We start from the raw sequence: 22,519 nt of genomic DNA, 5'->3' as shown, positions 1-22,519 counted from the left end.
ACTGTCTTGGTGACAAGTTCATTAGCTAACTTAAAATTTGAACTTTGGTCTAAACGAAAACACACTAGGAAAGTAAAGATGTAAAGGAACTTTATCAAGCATTCCAAAACCAGCCAGAGATTACTTGTAGTTTTCAAGAATTACCTGTGTCAGTATCCTTTATTATAGGATTATAAACTACTGTTAGCATTCTTCATTTAGGATTAGTATTGAAATGGGTCTTCTTGAATTATAAACTTTAACACCATTTGGCATGGAAGATGGGGGGGATATTTAGGGAGATAGATGCAATTGGTTTAAAGAGAGGTCACTGGATTAAGGAAAGAATGGGAGACAAAGAAGCAGACGGGGAGTACGCAAACTTTCATCCCAGAGTGCATATCTGAGGTGGGAAGTAGATGGGCCCCTGGGCTGGACACCTGGTGTCTGTCAAGTGAAGTAAAATTGAAGCTTTGTTTTCCCCCCTATACGCCAAGCATAAAGCTAGTGGCAGAAGCTGACCTCTGCTGATGTAAAGAGATGAGGTGACCACTCCTGAGGTCAAGAAAATTCCCCTGACTGCACAGGCACAGGAAGGCTCCTTGGAGGTCAAAAAAGAGAGGGGTGCCACCCATGATATGTGTGGACACATCCCCACAAGCCTCTGCGGTGGAATCCACCTTAGCAAAAAGTTGGGCACGCGTGTTAGGGAGTGTCCTAGAACAGGTTAGATGTGGGAAAAGAAACAAGATAATTGGCCAAAGGTAAACAAAGACCCAGAAAAACTGTCTTATGTAAGTGATTTAAATCACCTCTTTCCTGCGCTCCTCAGTAGGGAGGACACCCACACCCTATCTCTCTGAGTGTGTATTTCTGCCTTGCTTCTGTCTTAAACAATCTGTTTCTCTGTGTGCTCTCCCACTTGTGCCATGTCTCTAATAATAAACTTTGTACCTGTTTTTACAGTTTTTGCCTTCTAGAAACATTCTTGCTTTCAAACCGCGCAAGAGCCAGGGGAACTTTGCTTCTCACCTCTAGCCCCTGGTGGACTAGTGGCTAGGATCCCTGGTTTTCATCCAGGTACCCAGGTTCAATTCCTGGACAGGGAACTAAGATCTCTCTTTAGAACCGCTCACTGCTGTCTCTCTGAAATCATATCTACATCAGCCAGGTGAACAGGAGCAGCTGTCAAGCCAATTTCATCAATATAAACAACTAATTTAGATAAATGATACAGCATCATGTGACCTCCTGTTTGGGTAGAAAGTCAAAAGTAGAGGGGAACTGACTTGAGAAATGACATTTAAGTGAATAAATAATTCTCTTCTAGGAAACTATTTAGCTCTCTGAAAACTTTTAAATGTATTAATAATTAGAATGTCAAATCCTAATTAAAGAAATGCAATTTTAAATATAAAAAAATCAAAACTGTTATTCTATAAATAAACCCACAAAGACTACTAAGAGACACTAAATATAGGAAATAACACTTTCTTTTGTCGTTGTTTTCACTGTGTACATAATACAAATATAACCTGAAAGATATAAAATACCCTATTACGTTTAAGGAAAAAAAGAGCAGTAGTTTGAAAATGCTTAAGATGAGAAAAATGCCTCAAAAGGGCTTCCCTGGTGGCGCAGTGGTTGAGAGTCCGCCTGCCAATGCAGGGGACACGGGTTCATGCCCTGGTCCGGGAAGATCCCACATGCTGCGGAGCGGCTGGGCCTGTGAGCCATGGCCGCTGAGCCTGCGCGTCCAGAGCCTGTGCTCCGCAATGGGAGAGGCCACAACAGTGAGAGGCCCGCGTACTGCCAAAAAAAAAAAAATGCCTCAAAGAATTAGGTTTCTAAAAGTCTGGAATACAAATACATAAAAAGTCTTCTTATAACCAGCAACTTTACAAAGCAACTTTAGTCACAAAGACAAGACTGTTGTTCTTTTTAAGAAATGGGTCTTCTTGAGTTATAAACTTTAACACCGTTTTGAATCGAAGATCGAGAATATTTAGTGAGTAATGCACCAATGGTTTGCTTCTCTCCACACAAATCTCTGTGGGAACAGTAAAAAAATTAATCAACATCATAAATATTCTAGGGAACATAACACAATTTTCACAGCACTAGCTATTTATATCTCTCTCCCCCAAATCCATCTTTCCAACAAACATAAGGGTGTGTATTTGTGGGAGAGATAGGGTAGGGAGAGATTACTAAGCCATAAGTGAACAAGGTACATCACATGCATGTATGATCTCCAACCTGCACGGTAAGAGTAATGTATTATTTAACCCCACGTTAGATATAAGGAAACTGAGGTTCAGGTGGTAAAGGATGGAGCCAAGTTTTGCAGCCGGCTCTGTAGGTCTCCAAAGTCTGGGTTTTTTCCATTATATCACACAGGCTTCCAAATCAGACATAAAAGCAATGTGATACAGTAGGGTCTAGACTCAGAGAACCTGGATACCCGGTTACCTGTGTGAGCTTATCTAGGTTACCTACCCTACCTGAGTTTTAGCTTCCTCTTCTGTACCTCAAAGGAGAGAAGACTTTGACTGGAACATCATGAGGGAAGGGAAGATATGGGAGGACCTGAGCTGGAGAAGGGATCAAGGGAAGATCACACAGGGCCTTGAAGAACATGAGAGGGAGTTGTAATTTAATTGTACATATAATGGGAAGCCAGTGGAGGGTTTTATTTCGTAGAAAAGCATAATGTGATCTAAGTTTTAAATAATGGAGGCAATGAGTTGATGATTATGGAAGCTAGGTAGTAAGTACATGGAGGGTTCCTTATATTTTACTGTTACTTTTGAATGTTTAAAATTTTCCAGAAGTTTAAAAGGGGGGAGAGGAGAAGGGAGCAAAAACTAAAATAGAGAGACCAATCAGAGGCAGGTATGAGATGATCCATCAGCATTTGCTCAAAGTTTGAAACAGGGGGCAAGAGAAAAAAAGACAAGGAAGATTTCTAGACATTTTGCTTGGGTAACTGGATTAATGGTAGTGCTGGTAGCTGAGATGAGGGTGATGGGGTTAGGACAGGGGGAATCAACAGTTCCATTATGAGCATGTTTGAAATTCCTATTAGATATCCAAGCAGAAATTTAGATTAGGTAACTAGATGTAAGAATCTGGAGCTCAGGAAAAAGGTCAAGTACGAAGATAAAATTAGGAAGTCACTGGGCTTACATGAGGGCACCAAAAGAAAAAATACAAAATGAAAAGAAGATAGCCAATAATAGAATGCTAGAGCACTCCGACATTTAAAGATTGGGAAAACAAGGAGACATCAGCAAGAGATGGAAAAGGAGCTGCCTTGGGGGAGAAGGGAGAAGGCTGGTGTGTTTCAAGTAGGAAGTGGTCCACTGCGTCAAATAGTGTTAAGAGGCCAAGTAAACAAGGCCAGACAACTGACCACTGAATGTAAAAAAGATAGATGCCATCGGGTTAAGGAAGGAATGGGAGACAGAGCAGCAGAGAGAGTACACAAACTTTTAAAGGGAGCTTTCTTGTGAAGGAGAGCAGAGGACGTGGGGTACCGTAGACTGTTATTTTTTTTTTAAGATGAACAGTACTACAGAATACTGTTCATAGTGACACATGTGTTGCTGGCCATAATCCAGTTGGTGGGAGACGTTGATAACACAACACGGGAAGGGACAACTAGAGGATCCTTTTAACAAGGGGAGGATCAGAGGGGATGGATCTAGTGCAGAAGGAGGGTTGGCCTTAGGAGCAAGGACAGTTCATGCATCACACAGGATGGACGGCAGAGCAAGTGTGTGCCCACACAGGAGGCTGGCAGGCTAGGCCATGGGAAAGGAGGTATTTGTCTTGTCTTGTCTGCTTCTGTTTTCTCAAGAAATATGGTCGTGGGCTTCCCTGGTGGTAGAGTGGTTAAGAATCTGCCTGCCAATGCAGGGGACACAGGTTCGAGCTCTGGTCTAAGAAGATCCCACATGCCGCGGAGCAACTAAGCCGTGTGCCACAACTACTGAGCCTGCGTTCTAGAGCGCGAGCCACAACTACTGAGACCATGCGCCACAACTACTAAAGCCCACGCGCCTATAGCCCGTGCTCTGCAACTGCAACAAGGGAAGACACCGCAATGAGAAGCCCGCGCACTGCAATGAAGAGGAGACCCTGATCGCCTCAACTAGAGAAAGCCCATGCACGGCAACGAAGACCCAATGCAGCCAAAAAAGAAAATACGGTCATAAGCTGAGGATGAAGAGGAAACGGGGTATTGCTGCTATGAAAAGAGAAAAAAAGATGTAAAGTAAGTTCCAATGGTTGAAAAGTTTCATGAGGAAATGGTGCCTTGTCAGGGGCCCTGCTAATTACCACTTAAGTTTTTAAGTGAGACTAGCAAGCCACACTGTGTCATTTCTCTCCAGGAAATTTCAGCTGCCCTGGTGCAGGTACAGAGTAAACAGAAAGTTGGGTTTAATCTTTGCAGATTTTTGCCAATGAGGTATGACAAGACACAGAGATAGGGTGCAAAGAGTAGAGCGGGTACAGTAAGAGTTAGAAAGACTGACCCTGGAAAGCAAGCCGGGGAAAGAGAAGAGAGAGGCCCTGAGAGGCGGGAGATGCAGTGAGGAAGTGGTAGTGTTTATTAGTGGCTTTGAGATTGGTTCTACAAGCAGTGGCTTCAGGGCTAACTTGTTCTTCCACAGTCTGGCTTCTACCAGAATGTTAAAGTAAGGGAGTGGGAAAGAAAGAAGGTGGCCATCAGAGAGGGGTGCTTGCCTTAGAGTCATAGGAGGGTATATAGTTGACTGTCCCTCTATGAGCTGCAGTTTGAAAGGAGAAGAGCAACGAAGTGATTCTAGAAGCAGTAGTAAGGAAGAGAGATGACACATACCCCACCCTCCCAGATCAGCAGTTGTGAAGAATGATAGAGAAGACAGCCACCACTGGAGAAAGTCTGGAAGGAAGCAGTGTCTTCCAGGAATACTCAAAAAAAAAAAAAAAAAAATTCTGATAATCTAAAACCCTATGCCACTCATCATAAGAACAGTCAAAATCCATTTGTGGGTTTCCCTGGTGGCGCAGTGGTTGACAGTCCGCCTGCCGATGCAGGGGACACAGGTTCATGCCCCGGTCTGGGAGGATCCCACATGCTGCGGAGCGGCTGAGCCCGTGAGCCGTGGCCGCTGAGCCTGCGCGTCCGGAGTCTGTGCTCTGCAGCAGGAGGGGCCACAGCGGTGAGAGGCCCGCGTACCGTAAAAAAAAAAAAAAAAAAAAATCAATTTGTAAGAAATTACTTACTCAATATATGGAGCAATGTCTTCTTCTGTCCACTTCTCCCTCAGAGAGAAGAGACTGTTAAACCGTTCCTGATTATCCTCAGGCAAATCATCTACTTTCAGCAAAAATATGATTTCTGGTCTTGAGTGTCTATCCACCAAGGCTAAACCCTGTAAGAAATGAGAAAAAGGACAGTTCAAGTAATGGTCTGATGTTTAAAAATGACTCATTTACCTTACGTTTAGCTTAGCCCAAGGTATTTAAAACATCATCCACATGAAACTTACACAAACTACCCAGAAACTTACAATAGCCTTTTTCATAAAAGAGCTCCTCTAAGCAGTGACTTACTTGTAACCTGGCTTTTACTACCACCAATTTCTTGAGATGGCTCTAGTTCTAAAGGTCACTGATGACCTGTCGTTGCCAAATCCAGTGGGCCCTTTTCTTGGATTCATCTCGCTAGACCCGTTTATTTTGTTAGTGTTGGTCACTCCTTCCTCTAAGCCTTTAAGCCTGCATCACGATCTCATTATTTTTCTCCTAACCTGATGTTGTAGTTCCCTGGCCCCCTACCCCATCCCGCTACTTGTTTCACCGTCACTGTCCTAGGTAACCTCTCTAAACCCGTGACTTCAGCCACCACTTACTTGCAAATATTACAGTCATCAGCAAGTATCTTCAACTCAAATCCCTCTTCCAAGCACCAGACCTCTATATCCAAACCTATATATGCACTCATTGTGTTTGTCATCCAAACCTGTTCTCATCCTGCTAATCCTAGGAAACCAAGGCATCATCCTAGATTCCATTATTCAAACCCCACATGTAAGTGGTCACTAAGTCATATAGATTTTAAGGTCTTAACATTTCTCTATCCTTTCCCCACCACCTATTTCTTTGGCCAATACTCTCTTAGTTAGGAGTAAAGTATTGGAAACCTAAATTTTTCATAATCTAGCCAACCTTCCATCAATCCATCCTCATTACTGTCATAGTGTTCTTTCCAAAAGGCAAAACTCATCAGGTAGCATTTCTAACTGATGCCACTCAATGGCCCCAAAGAGCTTTCTAGATAGAGTTGAAATTCCTTAGCACAGTCCATAGTGTCCTTCACCAACTCACCAGCACCCTTCCCTCCAGTCATGCATCCCTACTGTGTGTCCCAATTTTTATCCCTCCATGCTCTCCTGGAACCTTGTCTCTCCTGGAACCTTGTCTCTGCCCTTCCGTCTAGAGTAACACATGATCCTTTCATACTCGGCAGCTAAAACATTCATTCCTTCAGAAAATCATCCCTGATTGACCAGTCAGATGGATAAGCCCCTTCATTTGCTCCCATAACACCTTGTGCATGCTTTTCCCATGGCACAGATCACTCTACATTGTCAGAAGAGATATATACATGTAATGTGCACCCCCACTGCCGGACCCCAGGCTGAGGACCTAGATGGCACCTTGTGTGACGTTTTCTGCTCAGCATCTAGCAAGGTGTTTAGACATAAAAGGAACTCTGTAAATATTGAGCAAATACTCTCACTTATTTAATAAATTCTCTTTGAGCATATACTACATGCCAGGCAGTATGCTATATATTGGCAAGCAACAGTGAAAAAAATTCTATTAAAGTGGAGAGCAGGGAACCACATAATGAAACATTTTTCTGAAGCTAAGTGAGAGTACCATGAAGGAGAAATCCAGGGTGCCATGGAGAGTAAAACAGGAAGTATTTTTTTTAGAGTAAAGGAAGGCCTCCTTGATGAAGTGACTCAAAGATGTGTAGGAGGTGGCCAGGTGAAACTGGGGAGAAGTTTATTCTAGAACAAAAAGCTTTGTGTAAAAGTCCTAAGGTAGGAAAGAGCTTGATGATCTTAAAAATCTGAAAGAAGGCTGGTATGCAGTAGACAGGAGAGAAAGTATCAAGAGATGAAGCTTACAGGGGATGGTATGAAGAGCCTTGTAGACCAAGATTTTACATATTTTATTGTAAAATATTATTTTATATTATAATACTCTGGATTTTATATCTTAAATGCAATGGGAAATCATTAAAGTGATTTAAGCAAGAAGTTCATCTAATCTGATGGACATTTTTGAAAGATCATTTTAGTAGCACCGCAGAGAATGGATTGGAGGTGGGCAGTTAAAAGTACAGAAGGCCCGCTTCGGGATGCTATTGTGAGCCAAACATGATAGTTTCAGCTAAGACAATGCTGATGGAAATGGAGAGAAAAGGAACAAAATGAGATACACCAGGTGGGAACCAGGATAAACTGTAAATGGGCCCGAGTGATCTCACTGAGTTGACAAATGTTCTAAAACTAGACTGTGGTGGCTGGTAACTCATTAAATTTACTACAAATCACCCTTTTCAAAAGGGTGAACTGTGATATGTAAATTACACTTCAATAAAGTGGGATTTTGGGGGGTTTTTTAAGGATTTTTGTGATGTAGAATGCACTCCTAATGGGGGGCTAGGAAAATAAACAGGCTCCAAATTCAGTTCCAATACAGGCTTCATTTCACCTAGTAACCTGCTGAGTTATGGAGGTAATCACCATCGCTACCTTACCTTAAGCTGATCGAGCCTAGTTATCACTCCTTCAGGAACACTCTGTTGCCACACTTCTTGAAACTCAGCGAGATTGAATTTCACTGCATTCTGAAGTAGCATTTCTGCTGTAGCTCTGCAGATTTTATCTGCACTCAATTCAAAATAAACTTCACCTAAGGAAAACGTATCAAAGAGAGTTTCATATGGTCCTCTGACAATTAATTATACTACTCATTTTTATACACAACTCATCTCCCATCACCCTATGGAGTTCTTATTTTTAACAGGAAGACACTTGAAAAAGGCATACCAATTTTAACACATAAGAGTTAAAATACCCATTAATATACTTTCCCAATCTTACCTTCCTCTGTATATCTCTTTCCATAACATTTAAGACAGTGTCCGATCATTTCCCTGAAAAATTTTAAACACTTATTTGAAAAGTTTTTCACATATTTATACATTATCTTTTAAACACCATTGCTAACTAGAAACTAAGATATAAATTTGAAATAACTAAAGGATTTTGGTTGCCAAGTATAAAACTTTACATTAGAAACTAACTAAAATACACTGGACAGTTACTATATACCAGGTCCCATGCTAAATATTTTTACACAAATTATATGACCATACCTTTATTATAAAATAGCTTAAATTATTCCTTTATATTTTTTATGGCAGAGAAAAAAAAGATACACATTTATTCACCCCCAATGACCAAAATTCCCAAGTCCTTCTTGGTTGTATATTCTTTAGATTTCTATATGATATCAAAATATAAATAGTCTATGCCCTGGGTTTAGTCCTACCCTGAAAATAATTTTCTTCCCCTTAAGGAAATCTGGAAGGACAATGAATAACATACTTACTCTGTCTCTAATGGTCCAAGTTCCTGAAGGCATGTATTCAAGGGAACTTTACTAAAAGACCAAGATTCAGAATCCACAAGCTGAGTTATGTGATTCAGAAGTTTCATCTCATAGTCAAATTCAAGAATCCTCCAATAACCTACAAATTCCAGAAGTTATATTTACCAAAGGACATTTTAAACAAATGAATTGGCTGACAGACCGATAAAGCAGCAGTAAACTCTTGCCCACTGCAAAAAGGAGACATGAAAAGCCTTAGCTTTCTTTATAAATAATGCTCCTGTTTATGCTTGTCTCCTGATCATTACAAATTGTGTCTTACGGGAGATCAGATGGTTTTTAAAGAGTACTTTTCATATGACTAACATTTTGATTTTTTTTCAAGTGCTTTAATACTCAATTATCTCACAATAATCTTGTCGTTCTAAATGGAAATGTGGAAACATGTAGCTGGTACAGTCATTTCATTAGAACGTCATACAAATGAGGTGAAGGTCATAGGCTGGATATCCCACACAGTGATCTCTGCTATGGGGCACTGCCATGGTTACAACCCTCATCTCAGCGATCTTGGAGAGGTGTTATCATGCTCATAAAGAAGTCTAGATCATTTAAGAGATAACAGACTCAGAAGTACAATGTGGACCAGCGGCAAAATGAAAGCTGAGCCTCAAGACACATTTCCCTATTCCTGTGAAAGACTATGAAATGCCATCTTATAACCAAAGGCACTACCACCACCCCTGGAGAAACAAATCACATACACACCCACCAATTCAAGGACACTCACACCAAGGAAGAATGTTCCTATTCTTACTCTGAAAAAATAAAGGCAATGTTAAAAAACGGAATGCGTGATGTAAAACTGAAAAAGAAAACTAGGAAAAAATAATCTTTGCATCCTCACACACACATACCCTCCAAAATGTTATCCATTCCCATGCAATAAGTGAATAATACAGAGGGCTGCATTAAGCCCATTGGTTCTTCTTTTTTTAACCTTAACATTCATGGGACCCCCTATACCATAGTAATTAGCAGCAGGCATCCACAATTAGAAACTTTATGCCCGATGATTAGGACCAAATGTGTCTCAAGGAACCACAACAAAGAGCTAAGTGTTTCCAGTTAGTTATAAAGTCATCTGCAGCTGCTTCACTCAGCAGAATTCACCACATTTGAGAGTTACAGTCTCACAAAAGCTAATCTTGCTTAAAAGATTTAGGAGTGCATCCACCAAACCATGCCAATTTCCTCCTTTCTAACACATGGGTGCAGAATTAAGCTGCTTCTCTGGGCAAGCTTAAGAGGGCTGAAAAAGGGCTTCCCTGGTGGCGCAGTGGTTGAGAGTCCACCTGCCGATGCAGGGGACACGGGTTCGTGTCCCGGTCCGGGAAGATCCCACATGCCGCGGAGCGGCTGGGCCCGTGAGCCATGGCCGCTGGGCCTGTGCATCCGGAGCCTGTGCTCTGCAACCAAAGAGGCCACAACAGTGAGAGGCCCGCGTACCACAAAAAAAAAAAAAAGAGGGCTGATAAATGCACACAAACATCTACTCAAGTATTACTACAGGCCCAGATGCCAGAAAAAAAAATAGCTCCTACTCTACCACTCCAGACCAGGAGATAATCAAAATACAAGATAGTACTGGGCTTCTCCATCAACCCCTGAGACCAACACATACCACTACAACTTTTATACAGGTTTCTTACGTAAACTACTTAACACATTTAAAAGTATGTTGAGTTATCACAAGAAGAAACACATCTTCCAAGCAATTTGGAAATACAGTGAGTTAATTCTGAACCAGGAGTTCAAGTACCTGGGTTTTATGCCTTATCCTGTCACTAACTCAACATGGAACCCTGGACAGGTCCGTTTCCCTTCCTAGGCCTTAGTTTCCTCACCTATTGAAAACAATGAAGGGATTAGACTACCTAATATCTAAGACCTTTCCTGATCTAATATGGTTCTTCTATTACCACTCAGTCCAAAGAAAAAGGCCTGTAAGGAGTAGAAAAAGTCACTGGTCAGAGACTGTAAAGGTGATCACACGTAGTCTCTACCCCACACCCCAAAATACAAATATCATCTCTGAGCCCAAAAGAAGGTTAAATAAATAGCATGGAACAGCAATAAACAGGTGAAGATGTCCAAAAATGTCTCTCATATAATGCCCAATTCCATCATTATTAATAATAGTAAGTCATGCTACCTCCAATCTCACAGGCATTTAGAACTTGTAACTGGGCCATTATTTCTTCCTCACTTGCCTGAATTTGATCAAGCAAATCTTCAGTTGTATACTGAAACAAGAAAACAGGAAAAAAAAAAAAAAAAAGCAAGCACATTTTAAGACCAAAGAATTTTTTTTAGACTTATTGAATAAATACATAGAAGAGATTAAGGCAAGGTACCCTAGTTTAATTTCTTTTATTAATCTGTAATGATTACTACATAAAATCAGTGGATTCTTAGAAGAAAACAGAGGATAACTCTTTGTGATGTTGGATGTGGCAATGGTTTTAGATATGGTGCCAAAAACACAAGCAACAAAAGACAGATAATGTGGACTTCATCAAAATGAAAACTTGTGTATTTCAAAACATCATCAACACAAAAGGACAAATACTGTATGATTCCACTTACATGGGAGATTTGGCATAGACAAATTCACAGAGACATGAAGTGGAATAGTGGTTGCCGGAGGTTGAGAGCCAGGGGAAACTGGGGAGTTAGTGTTTAATAGGTACAGAGTTTCAGGTTGGGAAGATGAAAATTTTCTATAGATGGATACTGGTGATGGTTGCAGAGCAATGTGAGTGTATGTAATGCCACAGAGCTGTACAGGTCAAAATGGTTAAAGTGGTAAATTTTATGTTCTGTTTATTTACCTCAATTTTAAAAAATCAAGAAAAGGCGACTCAAAATAGGAGAAAATATTTGCATATCATGTATCTGTCAAGGAGCTTGTATTTAGATTATATAAAGAACTCTCCTACAATTTAGTAATAAATAGATAAATAACCCAATTAAAAATTGGGCAAAGGGGTTTCTGTATAGGCATTCTCCAAAGATACAGAAATAGTCAACCAGCACATGAAAAGATGCTCAACATCATTAGTCATCAGGGAAGTGCACATCAAAACCACAGTGATACCACTTCAAACCCATTAGGATGGATACAGAAAAGACAGATAGAAACAATTGCTGTCTAGGACGTGGAGAAACTGGAACCCTCATACAATGGAAATGTCAAATAGTGCAGCCACTTTGGAAAACAGTCCGGGAGTTCCCCAAAAGGTTATACAGAGTAAGCACAGGGCCCATCAATTTCACCTTTAGGTAGGTATGTATGTATGTATGTATGTGTGTGTGTGTGTGTGTGTGTGTGTGTATATATCCAAGAATAATGAAAACATAGGTTCCCTAGAAACTTGTACATGAACGTTCACAACAGTGTTATCCATAATTATTAAATAATCAATAATATTCAAAAAGTAGAAACTACCCAAATGTCCATCAACTGATGAATGGATGAATAAACTATGGTATATCCATAAGATGGGGTACTATTCAGCAGTAAAAAGGAATGAACTACCGATGCATGCTACAACATGAACGAACCTTGAAAACAGCATGCTAAGCCAAAGAAGCCTGTCGGAAAAGGCCACTTACTGATTCTATTCATATGAAAGGTCCAGAAGAGGCAAATCAATAGAGACACAAAGTAGATTAGTGGCTGCCTAGGGTGGAGGTGGGAGAGAGAAGGAGGGAAAGGTAGGATTAGAAATTAACAGCTAAGGGGTACAGGGTTTCTTTTGGGGGTGGTGAAAATATTCTAAACTTCATTGTGATGACTGCATAACTCTGTTAATGTACTAAAAACCGGTGGATTATATACTTTAAAATGAGTAAATTGCTTGGTATATGAATTATATCTCAATAAAGCTGTTACAAAGAAAAAAAATTCAGTCAGTCAAACTTCTAATACAAATATGGTCTTCAGAATACCAGGAGAGTTCTATAACTTTGAATTATATTTAAAACTTAAATTTTTTTTTACCTGGTTTATAAATATTTTTCCATACTTCCAGGAATTAGTCCATTCTGACTTTCCATTTTCATAATGTCTTTTCTCAAGAGCCCCTAATTATAACTTTTAATTAAATAAATTATCTTAACCTCTAAAAAACTATTATTTCTTAGTTAGGAACATGAGAAGCTTTCAGCTACATAAATGTCACCATGATATCTAGGACTTGCTTTAAAATACTCCAGAAAAAGACAAAAAACAAAAAAGGTGGAAGGCAGCAGGTGGACAGAATAAATGAGATTGACAAAATATTGACAGATGTTCAAGAGAGTGATGAATATATGGAGATCTTTCTGTTTTGGGGTATGTTTGAAATTTTCATAATATGAACTTTAAAAAGAAGTCAGCATTAAGTGTCTCTACAGCTCTATTTTTTAAATTCCAAATTAAAAAATGAAAATACTAGTCTTACTTTTGAGTGATTTGAATCCTTTTCTTTTTGACTGTCAGGTCCTTCATAGGTATTTTCCATCAAAAGTTTCTTTAGCTTCTTTAATTTAGGTCTACATCTTCTTAATTCCCAGTAATTATTAGAAAAACCAAAGATCTAGAAATTACAAATACATCATAATATTTAGGGGCCATTCTAAAAGAAATCTTCATATAAAATTTCAACCAACCCATCTGCCCTCCACAAGAAGCAAGAAAAGGGAGCCAAAGTATTCTTTCTGTTGAGAAGGCCCCCATCCACCCATCTCAAGCAGATGGATGGGTATCTTCAGGTAACATCTTTTCAATCCCCAGTTAAGAAGAGACTGCCAACATAGTGAGAATGGATAATTAAGCTCCATATCTCAAGTATACGCTGGAAACTAGAGTATGCCCAGAAAAGAATGACCAGGATGGTGAGAATTCTGCAAACCAGGTAGAAACACAGAAGAAGAATATCTTTAGGCTGACAAACAGAAAACAAAGAAAAAGCATTATCACTCTCTTCAAACAATTAATATATGATAAAGGGAAGGGGGGGAACCCTTGTTCTGTGTTGCTCATTATGTTAAGGAAGAAAGACTCCTATTCAATACAAGAACTTCCCACTAGTTAGAATTGCAACTAATTCCTTATGGACTTGTGAAACAGTGAGAGGCTTATCACTTAAAGAAATCCAGGTGACAGTGGCTAAATGATGGATAAATATTTATCTCTCTCTGTATCTCCAGGATTTGCCCAATGTCTAGCACTTAGTAGGTGCCCAATAACTGTTTCACATGAAAGAAGGGAAAAAGGCAGAAATGGATTGTCTCCTTCCAGCTCTAACATGCAAGGTCAGGGAATGCATCTACTCTAAAACTAGTAGAAGCCTTGATTGACAACACAAGGCCCAGAGCCTAATGGAGATGCTGCTGAATCTGAGAAAAGTTTAAGGACCAAAACACAAAGATTGATTTCATCCACAGTTCACAAATTGGCAGCCTGCTGGCTGTATCCAATGCACAGATGGTGTGTACTTTTGTGTTGGGGAAAAAGGGAGGTTTAGTATAGAGTTTTCATTAGTTGTCAACATCGAAAAATAAGATGTTGCCCCCCAAAATCTAAATTTTAAGCTTCACTTGGACAAAGGAAATCAGAAGATCTGGCAATGCTGGGCCTGCTTTCCCACAAGGCCAAGAAATGCCCATGCACTTACTTGGGGCTTGTGTGCTCCAATCTGCCAGAGATCCCCCATTCCCTATTACTCCTGAGACTGGGTATCCACTACCATTTATCAACACCAGTCTGCTTTGCTCACGTGCATTCCTTACCCAGCCTTTTTAGGCATCTAAAATGCAACCACAGATTTAAAAACTCTGGTTAGTAGAGCTTTGTTAAGTTTTATTCAGTCTCAGAACACAGAATTCCCATAAGAGCTCAAAGATACTCACAGGTGTTGTTATACCCTCCCAAAACACCTACAAAACCCTACAAAAAACAAAATACAATATTTACTGGCAGCTCTTCTGTTCTAGCAACATATATGAATCACTGAAATGTCCCAGTATTTTCCCTTATTTCTATTCCAATTCTGTTTTTAGGAAGTAGCTGGCCTAAAGTTTAATAGATTTAAGGGCTGTGCTTTGATTGTATATATGTAACAATTTAGGCAGCATGGAAACTTTGGTCTGGTATCTGCCAACAGATACCAAACTGTTGCCAACTGCCAACAGCAGTCTCCAAAATAATTAAAAATTTGTTATACATGGCTATGAATAGTAATGAACTAAACTAATTTCAAAGGTGAAAAACACACTTCCCTCAGAAACAAATTTCTTCATTTCTCTACCTCATCTAATGCACTAGTTATGGTTTGAGGGAGTCCTTTCAAAACCTATCCATGGTAAAACTTTTTTTTTTTTTTTTTTGCGGTACGCGGGCCTCTCACTGCTGTGGCCTCTCCCGTTGCGGAGCACAGGCTCTGGACGCGCAGGCTCAGCGGCCACGGCTCACGGGCCCAGCCGCTCCGCGGCATGTGGGATCCTCCCAGACCGGGGCACGAACCCGTGTCCCCTGCATCGGCAAGCGGACTCTCAACCACTGCGTCACCAGGGAAGCCCCATGGTAAAACTTTTAAAATGAGTCACCTAATAGCAGATTTTCTATATTACAGAAAATGGTCAGCTTATCTGGGACTTAAAAATCAGATTGGGATAAGAAAGACAACTTTACGTGACTCTGAACAAACAAAAATAATGCTGAGAAATTTCAAATTTCATTAGGGAACTTTTCAGATTCTCTATGATTGTACATTTCACAACTCAAGTTTGTTTGTTTGCTTTTTTTGGCCACGCTGTGTGGCATGCAGGATCTTAGTTCCCCCGACCAGGGATCCAACCCTTGCCCCCTGTATTGGGAGCACGGAATTTTAACCACTGGTCCGCCAGGGAAGTCCCACACCTCGAGTTTTTAATTAAATGCAAGATTGGCACATGTGTTGTCATTCTCACATAAATCAGGAGACAGAAGACGGTACCTCAGTGTGAATAATGTTACAGTGTGTCTCTTCCATCTTCATCTGGTCTGGAGTTTTACAACCAGGAATAAAAAGCAACATATTGGAAGTGTCTGCTATTTTCAAGTCATATGTTTTGTCTTTACTGCACAGAACGGCCTTCTCATCCTTATCACCACGAATCACAAGGCTGCAGGAAAGTGGGAAAAGAAAATACTTGGTTTACTGAGACACCAATGGACATCTTCATTATAAACAGTTCCAAAATCCCCTAGGCTTCTAGAATTTAAAGCTAAGTCTTAAGGCTGTGTCTGGCCCCTGCTCTCACAGCCCTCCCATGAGCTCCACAGAGCAAGGCCTGGGCCAATTGAGACCCAGAGGGGCAGCCGGTGCCCTCACTAAGGAAAAATAATTCCACATGGGCAAAAAAGATCCAAGGAGGCCAAGAGGCCAAATGTTACCACGTGGCATCTTTGTGCAAACTGCTGGGAAAAGCTTCCAAAAGCTTCAGTCAAGATTTCACAACTTTCTAAAATTACTGAAGCAATACTTCTCAAACTTATGTGTAGGCACGTTAGGGAACCCTGTTAAAAAGCAGACCAGGATGCAGTATGCCTGGCATGGGACCTAGGACTCTGCATTACTAATAAGCTCCCAGATGATGACCATGCTGCTGGTCCTGGTACCCACCCAAGAGCTGTCCTTGTTTTGGCCTGAGTATCCCCTAACAATCAAAGGAGCACAACCTGGCCTAATCGTCACCTATGCTGCAAAGAAATCGGGACCCTGAGAAAAGAAAGCTGCAATGTTGAATGAAAAATATGAAAATGGTATGTTTACAAACTAAACTAAATGATGTCTCTGACAAAGGGTCACAGATGGAAAAAAGCAAGAAGAAGGAAGAGGGGAAGGACAAAAGTGAGGAGGTGGAAGAAGAAAAATGATAAAGATAATGGAGATGACAAAAAAGGAGCTGATTCTAGTAGTTTTCCTTGTCTATAAAGTATTTAAACCTCCTGTACACAATTCATTTCTTTTAAATAAATAATAAAAAACCTGAAATAGAAGACTGAAAATATTTTTTTAAAACCAATCCTTTGAGGCTTCCCTGGTGGCACAGTGGTTGAGAGTCCGCCTGCCAATGCAGGGGACACGGGTTCGTGCCCTGGTCCGGGAAGATCCCACATGCCGCGGAGTGGCTGGGCCCGTGAGCCATGACCTCTGGGCCTGCGCGTCCGGAGCCTGTGCTCCTCAACGGGAGAGGCCGCAACAGTGAGAGGCCCGTGTACCGCAAAAAAAAAAAAACAACAACTAATCCTTAAGTGAAAATAAAAGGTTTTTTAAAGCTTCTTGGTGCTAACAACATTTAATAGTCCCAAGTACCTACTCTTAACATTTATTTCCACGTGGCACTATCCCTGCTTTCAAATATTTCGTTTAAAACAACTACCCCTTCCCTCTACAAAAAAAAAAAAAATTAAAACACACATTTTCATTCTGGTTTTTGTCAGCTAGATTAACTATAACTGGACAAAGAAGGTCCTCGCACCTGAAGTCTTTTCTCAAATTCCTGCCAACTCAGCTGGGATGAAAACCCATGAGTGACGTTCTCCTTCAGTTCCCTTAAAGATACGTTATTGCTAGCATCTGAAGACTGGCCAGTTAACTATAACACGGCTAGATGAGTAAAGTAGGCAAAGTGAAAGCCTGAAGGATTCAATTAAAAAAAACATAAAAGAGAACAAACGATACCTAATAAAATACAGGTGTGAGAGGAACAACAGAGCAGAACAGAGTTAAACCAGAGTCCCTAACTCCTCATTTCCCTCATTTCCAGGGACTGCACAAAGTTGAGAGAACGGACTTCTCCTGTTTTTGCTTTGTTTTGTTTTGTTTTTGCGGTACGCGGGCCTCTCACTGCCGTGGCCTCCCCCGTTGCAGAGCACAAGCTCCGGACGCGCAGGCCCAGCGGCCATGGCTCACGGGCCCAGCCGCTCCGTGGCATGTGGGATCCTCCCGGACGGGGAACGAACCCGCGTCCCCTGCATCGGCAGGCGGACTCTCAACCACTGCGCCACCAGGGAAGCCCTCCTCTGTTTTTCAACCCATGGTCTTGCAGCAAATGTGTAGCTGACCTAGAATTAGAAAACAGCTTCCGATCCCCACTGAGCGACCCCAAGCAAGTCTGTTTCTTGAGGGCCTTCCACAATTACCAAGTCTGTAAAAACAGCTTTACACTCATTCCCCCCAAGTCCTATCTACTGAGTAAAATACATATAAGTAGCAGGCAAGAGGGACTCCATAAATACTGGATATTACCATTGGACTTTCAGAATGGCAAAGCGTTCTGTGCAGTGCCTGGTCTCACTGTTAACATCTCCAAAACTTCCCCGAGGTTCTATTTCCGGACTTGTTTCCGCAGACAGAGGCCTCCAAGACCAGCCGGACTAGTCCAGCTAACTGGACGGATTAAAAGTGGCGCGGACTCCTCGGGAAAAGGCAGCCAGCTGGGGATCAGGTCACCGACCTGCTGCGAGGGACCTGGTCAAATCAATGCACCTCTCTGGCCCAGTTTCCCCATCCTGTGTTTTCCCGCAGGAAAATCAGAAGGTGGATGGCACGAGGCTGGAGGCGGCAGGTCCCGGCCCCGGCTCACCTGTGTCCTGCCTCAAGCTGCTGGCACAGCGAGGGCTCCAACTCGAGCAGGCAGAAGTCGCCGGCGGCTGCGCTGGCCCCGGGGCCGAAGCCCAGGCAGTGCACGGTGGGCAGCAGCTCGGCCGCGTTCAGCTTGGCGATCTGCAGGGTCGCGTCCACTTCGTCGCGGGTCCTCCTCATCGCTGCGCGGGGTCGGGGGGGGGGGTCCCGCGGTGCGCGAGGGGCCGCAGGTTTAAGACACGAGAATGAAGCTCCCCGGGAGGCCGCGACCCGGCGAAACAAGAAATAGAACTGTGCCTGTTTTAAAAGCGCGCCTAGGCGGCTGGGGGCGTGTTTCCGGGGCGGAGCGTGCCGCGGGGGCGTCCCCGAGAGAGTCCGAAAGCTTCCCGGACTCGTGCCCCGCCGAGGCCTGCCGGGTCACCCCAGGCCGAGGAGCGGCTGCTGGAAAGAAACCCGGCCTCCTCGGGGAGCTCTCGGCGGAAGCTGGCGGGAGATGAGCTGCGACCCCGCGGGGCGCCACGTGGAACCTTCCTCCACCGCTTCCGCTGCCCTCCTCCCCGCCCTGTTTCCTGCCAATACCCCCATTTCCTCGCCATCAAAATAGTCGCGTTTTCCGCCAGTGGCGGGTCTTGCAATAAGCACTTTGCATGCATAATTTCATGAATACTTCACCACAGCCCTGTGAAGTGGACCCTTTTAAATACCGTTCTGCAAATGAGGAAGCAAACTCCTTACCCCAGGTGGCACAGCCAGGAGGTAGTAAAGTCTGATTCCAGTCTCGTCTATTACGGCTCGAAAAATACCGCACCGAGTTTGTGCAAACACCTTGGACCGGGAGTGAGGTCCTGGTAGAATTGCACAGGACATCTCACTTCTTTGGGTCTGGGGACTACTCATTATATCTGGGAATCTATGGCTCGGACTAGATCCATCCATTCGTTGAGTACCTAGTCTGGGCTGGGTGGCAGGTGAGGGGCTGAGACCCCGTGTCAAGAGGAAAGCACCTTCCTGAGGTGGGCAAGGCCCTGCAGTGTCCTGGGGAGACAAACTCACCACTACAGGATGTGTAAACTGCTCCCTCGGCTTTCTCTAAGGTGTCTTCTAATACATCAAGATAAGATCTTCTACCAAACCTAGATCTTAGGCTGTGCTGAATGTAGCATTTTTCCCCGAGCAGATCTACACAGGCTCACATACACGGTATGCAAGTTTAGATGTAATATAAATATTTGACTACTTCTCTTTTTTTCTCTATTTATTGAACATTTTTGGTTTTGTTGCTTCTTATTTTTTCACTGTCCCTCATTAAACTGATTTTGTTTGATTTTTTTTTCCCTCTGGCGATTTGGAAGGTCTATATCCCGCCTCATCTACTACTGCTTCCCTCTTCCTCTTCAAGGCTTCCTCCTAACATCAGGCACACAGGCTTACAATAAGATCTTTCGGTGCCTCCCACCATTTGGGCCTCTGTTTGTCTGGCATGTTCTTCTCTTGCTGAGCACGTGTCTTTTATTTATTTTACTTTTTTGCCATGTGGCTTGTGGGATGTTAGTTCCCTGACCAAGGACTGAACCCGGGCCCTCACAGTGAAAGCACAGAGTCCTTGCTGAGCACTGTCTGACAGAACTTCCTGAGATGTTGGAAATATTCTATATCTGCACAGTCCAATTTGGTAGCTACTAACCACAGGTGGCTTTTGACTGCTTGGAATGTGGATAATGTGAATGAGGAACTGCATTTTATTTTATTTTTAATACGTATTTATGTATTTATTTGGCTGCCCTGGGTCTTAGTTGTGACATGCAGGATCTTCGTTGCGGCATGCAGGATCTTTAGTTGCAGCATGCAGGCCCTTAGTTGCAGCATGCATGTGGGATCTAGTTCCCTGACCAGGGATCGAACCCAGGCCCCCTGCATTGGGAGCTCAGAGTGTTACCCACTGGACCACCAGGGAAGTCCCTGAATTTTAAATTCTACTTTAGTTAATTTAAATTTAAATAATCACAGGTGGCTAGTGGCTACTACACTGGATCATTCAACTCTGGGTCAATAGTCACTTCTCAGAAATCTTTCTCTGACCTCCCTGATCAGGTCAAGCCTGTCAAATATATATCTCATGCCAAAGGTACCTCTCATGCCTAGATTTTAAGTAAGTTGTAATTTTACATTTGTGTAATTACTTAATGTGGGGTTTTTTTTGTTTGGTTGGTTTTTTTTTTCTCTAAGACTGTAAGCTATAAACTTCACTAGGATATGTTTTCAGTCATCATTAAGCAGAGTGCCCAGCACATAATGGATCTTCATATATATTTGCTGAACAGTTGAATGAGTGAATAAATGAATGAGTTGTGATAATGTTTACCTCTAAGGAGGGGCGTGCAGGGGGACATCAAAAAGGATTTCTGGTTTTTCTTTACTGTATAAATTTTAACACTGAGAGCATATACATGCATTAAACATGTGTAATAAAATATATTTAAAATATTTTTCCTCAGTATTACAAAACCTGACATATGGAGACTTTCTTGGCAGTCCAGTGGTTAAGACTCTGCACTTCCACTGCAGGGGGCACGGGTTCAATCCCTGGTCAGGGAACTGAGATACTGCATGCCTCATGGTGTGGCAAACAAAAAAAAAAAAACCTGACATACAGACAAATAACTTCAACGGACAGGTAATAAATCATACATGAGTGAGGAGGGGAGGGAAAAGGGAGAAAAAGAGTTCCTGGCACAGATTGAAGGGAGACAAGTGTAGAAGGAGACTAGTAAGATCTTAAATGGTTGATGAGGGTGGCTGGGCTTGAGAAATAATTTTTGAGATTGAAAGGACAACAGTGGCTACTTGATTAGACATGGAGAGTAGTAAGAGAGGGAAAAGAATGAAGGATGAATTCTAGATTCCTGCATGAGCAACTGCATCCCCTCATTTACAACATATTGTAGGAAGGGTAGGAATAGGTTTGGAGTCAGATGAGTTCTGGATTTGATACTTGGAGATTGAGTTGCTGTGAGAATATACATGTGAGGATCTAGAACTTGGAGTTTGAAAAAAGGTTTGGCCAGGAGCTAAAAGATAAAGCTTTTAAATGCACATATATGGTAATTACAAGGGTGCCTGTGAATGAGATGGGAGCTGAGCAGGACCCTGTGGGACCTTTCCAAGGACAGACACACACCCCCCATCCCCTCTTCTCGTTTATAGATGAACTTTAGCCTCCTAGGCCTTTACCTAGTTCCAAAGAGCAAAGTTAATCAGAGAAGTGAGATAATACAGAAACAAAGGAAAACAGTCAAGCAAGACAAAATAACAATGGTTTAGCCATCAAACAAAATCAAGGACCTTTAGTTCCTCCTCAAGGGCTACAGATAATATCCTGAACCATATCCTTGAGTTGTTTTGCCGATACTAAAACCCCCATCAGGTTGAAGGAGCTAACTGCTGACCACCAGCACATAGACCCCAGACCAGTCGGAACAAGGTTGATGATGTTGACTCCTGAAATACTACCCAGTTACCCCGCCACCACCCAATCAGAAGAGTTGTATGTGAGTTGATTACACATCCTATGACTCTCTTCCTCACACTGTCTTTAAAAACCATTTCCTGAAAAGCCGTCAGAGAGTTTGGTCATTTGAGCATGAGCTGCCTGTTCTTGTTTAGCCCCATGTTGAGCACCTTGCAATAAAGCTGTACTTTGGATGAAAACTCGGCCTCTGTGCACTGGTGCCAAATAGAATCTCAGAGACAGAGTTTTGGGTGAGGTAGAAAAGAATAGCATTATTGCTTTGCCAGGCAAAGGGCGACACAGTGGGCTTGTGCCCTGAAAAACTGTATGCCCCAACCTGGGAGGATTTGGTGAGTTTTATAGCAGTGGCTCGAGGGTGGAGTTGCTGATAAGGATCAGGGTGTGCGCAGGGCCTGCACTCCTTTAATCTGGCCTCAGTTGTTCTCCTGATGAGCTTCTCCAGGATATCAAACTGTGACCTTCTCTGGAATGAAGAATGCTAACATCTTCCATTTGTTGGGGGTTTTAGTTCTGTAAAAGAGCTCAAAGATATTGTTGTGTGTATTCCCTTGAAGGGGAGCCAGGACCCTGCCCCAAAGCTGCACTATTGTTTCTTGGCTCTCCTCCCTTGTCTCTGCATCCCTTCCCTTCCCTGATTAGCAACTGTTTGAAA

General features: G+C 42.3%; 1 protein-coding gene across 1 annotated transcript; it reads right to left on the bottom strand.

Moving 5' to 3' along the window:
- Positions 1 to 1,454: 1,454 nt before the first annotated feature.
- Positions 1,455 to 18,741, bottom strand: DSCC1 (DNA replication and sister chromatid cohesion 1). Its single transcript, XM_022555600.3, has 9 exons — positions 18,340 to 18,741; positions 15,705 to 15,873; positions 13,170 to 13,304; positions 10,877 to 10,967; positions 8,662 to 8,800; positions 8,151 to 8,203; positions 7,805 to 7,959; positions 5,254 to 5,402; positions 1,455 to 2,029 (listed from the first exon to the last, which is right to left on the bottom strand). Exons 1-9 carry the CDS (start codon positions 18,516 to 18,518, stop codon positions 1,921 to 1,923), a joined length of 1,179 nt encoding a protein of 392 aa, XP_022411308.1. The 5' UTR covers positions 18,519 to 18,741; the 3' UTR covers positions 1,455 to 1,920.
- Between the last annotated feature and the right edge of the window lie 3,778 nt (positions 18,742 to 22,519).

Source organism: Delphinapterus leucas, chromosome 17, assembly GCF_059928025.1.
Source record: "Delphinapterus leucas isolate spDelLeu-1000000601 "Yukka" chromosome 17, BTC_Dleu_Yukka2, whole genome shotgun sequence".
NCBI classification, from domain to species: domain Eukaryota; kingdom Metazoa; phylum Chordata; class Mammalia; order Artiodactyla; family Monodontidae; genus Delphinapterus; species Delphinapterus leucas.
Note: the sequence above shows the minus strand (reverse complement) of the source record. Positions and strands in the feature narration are given on the sequence as shown.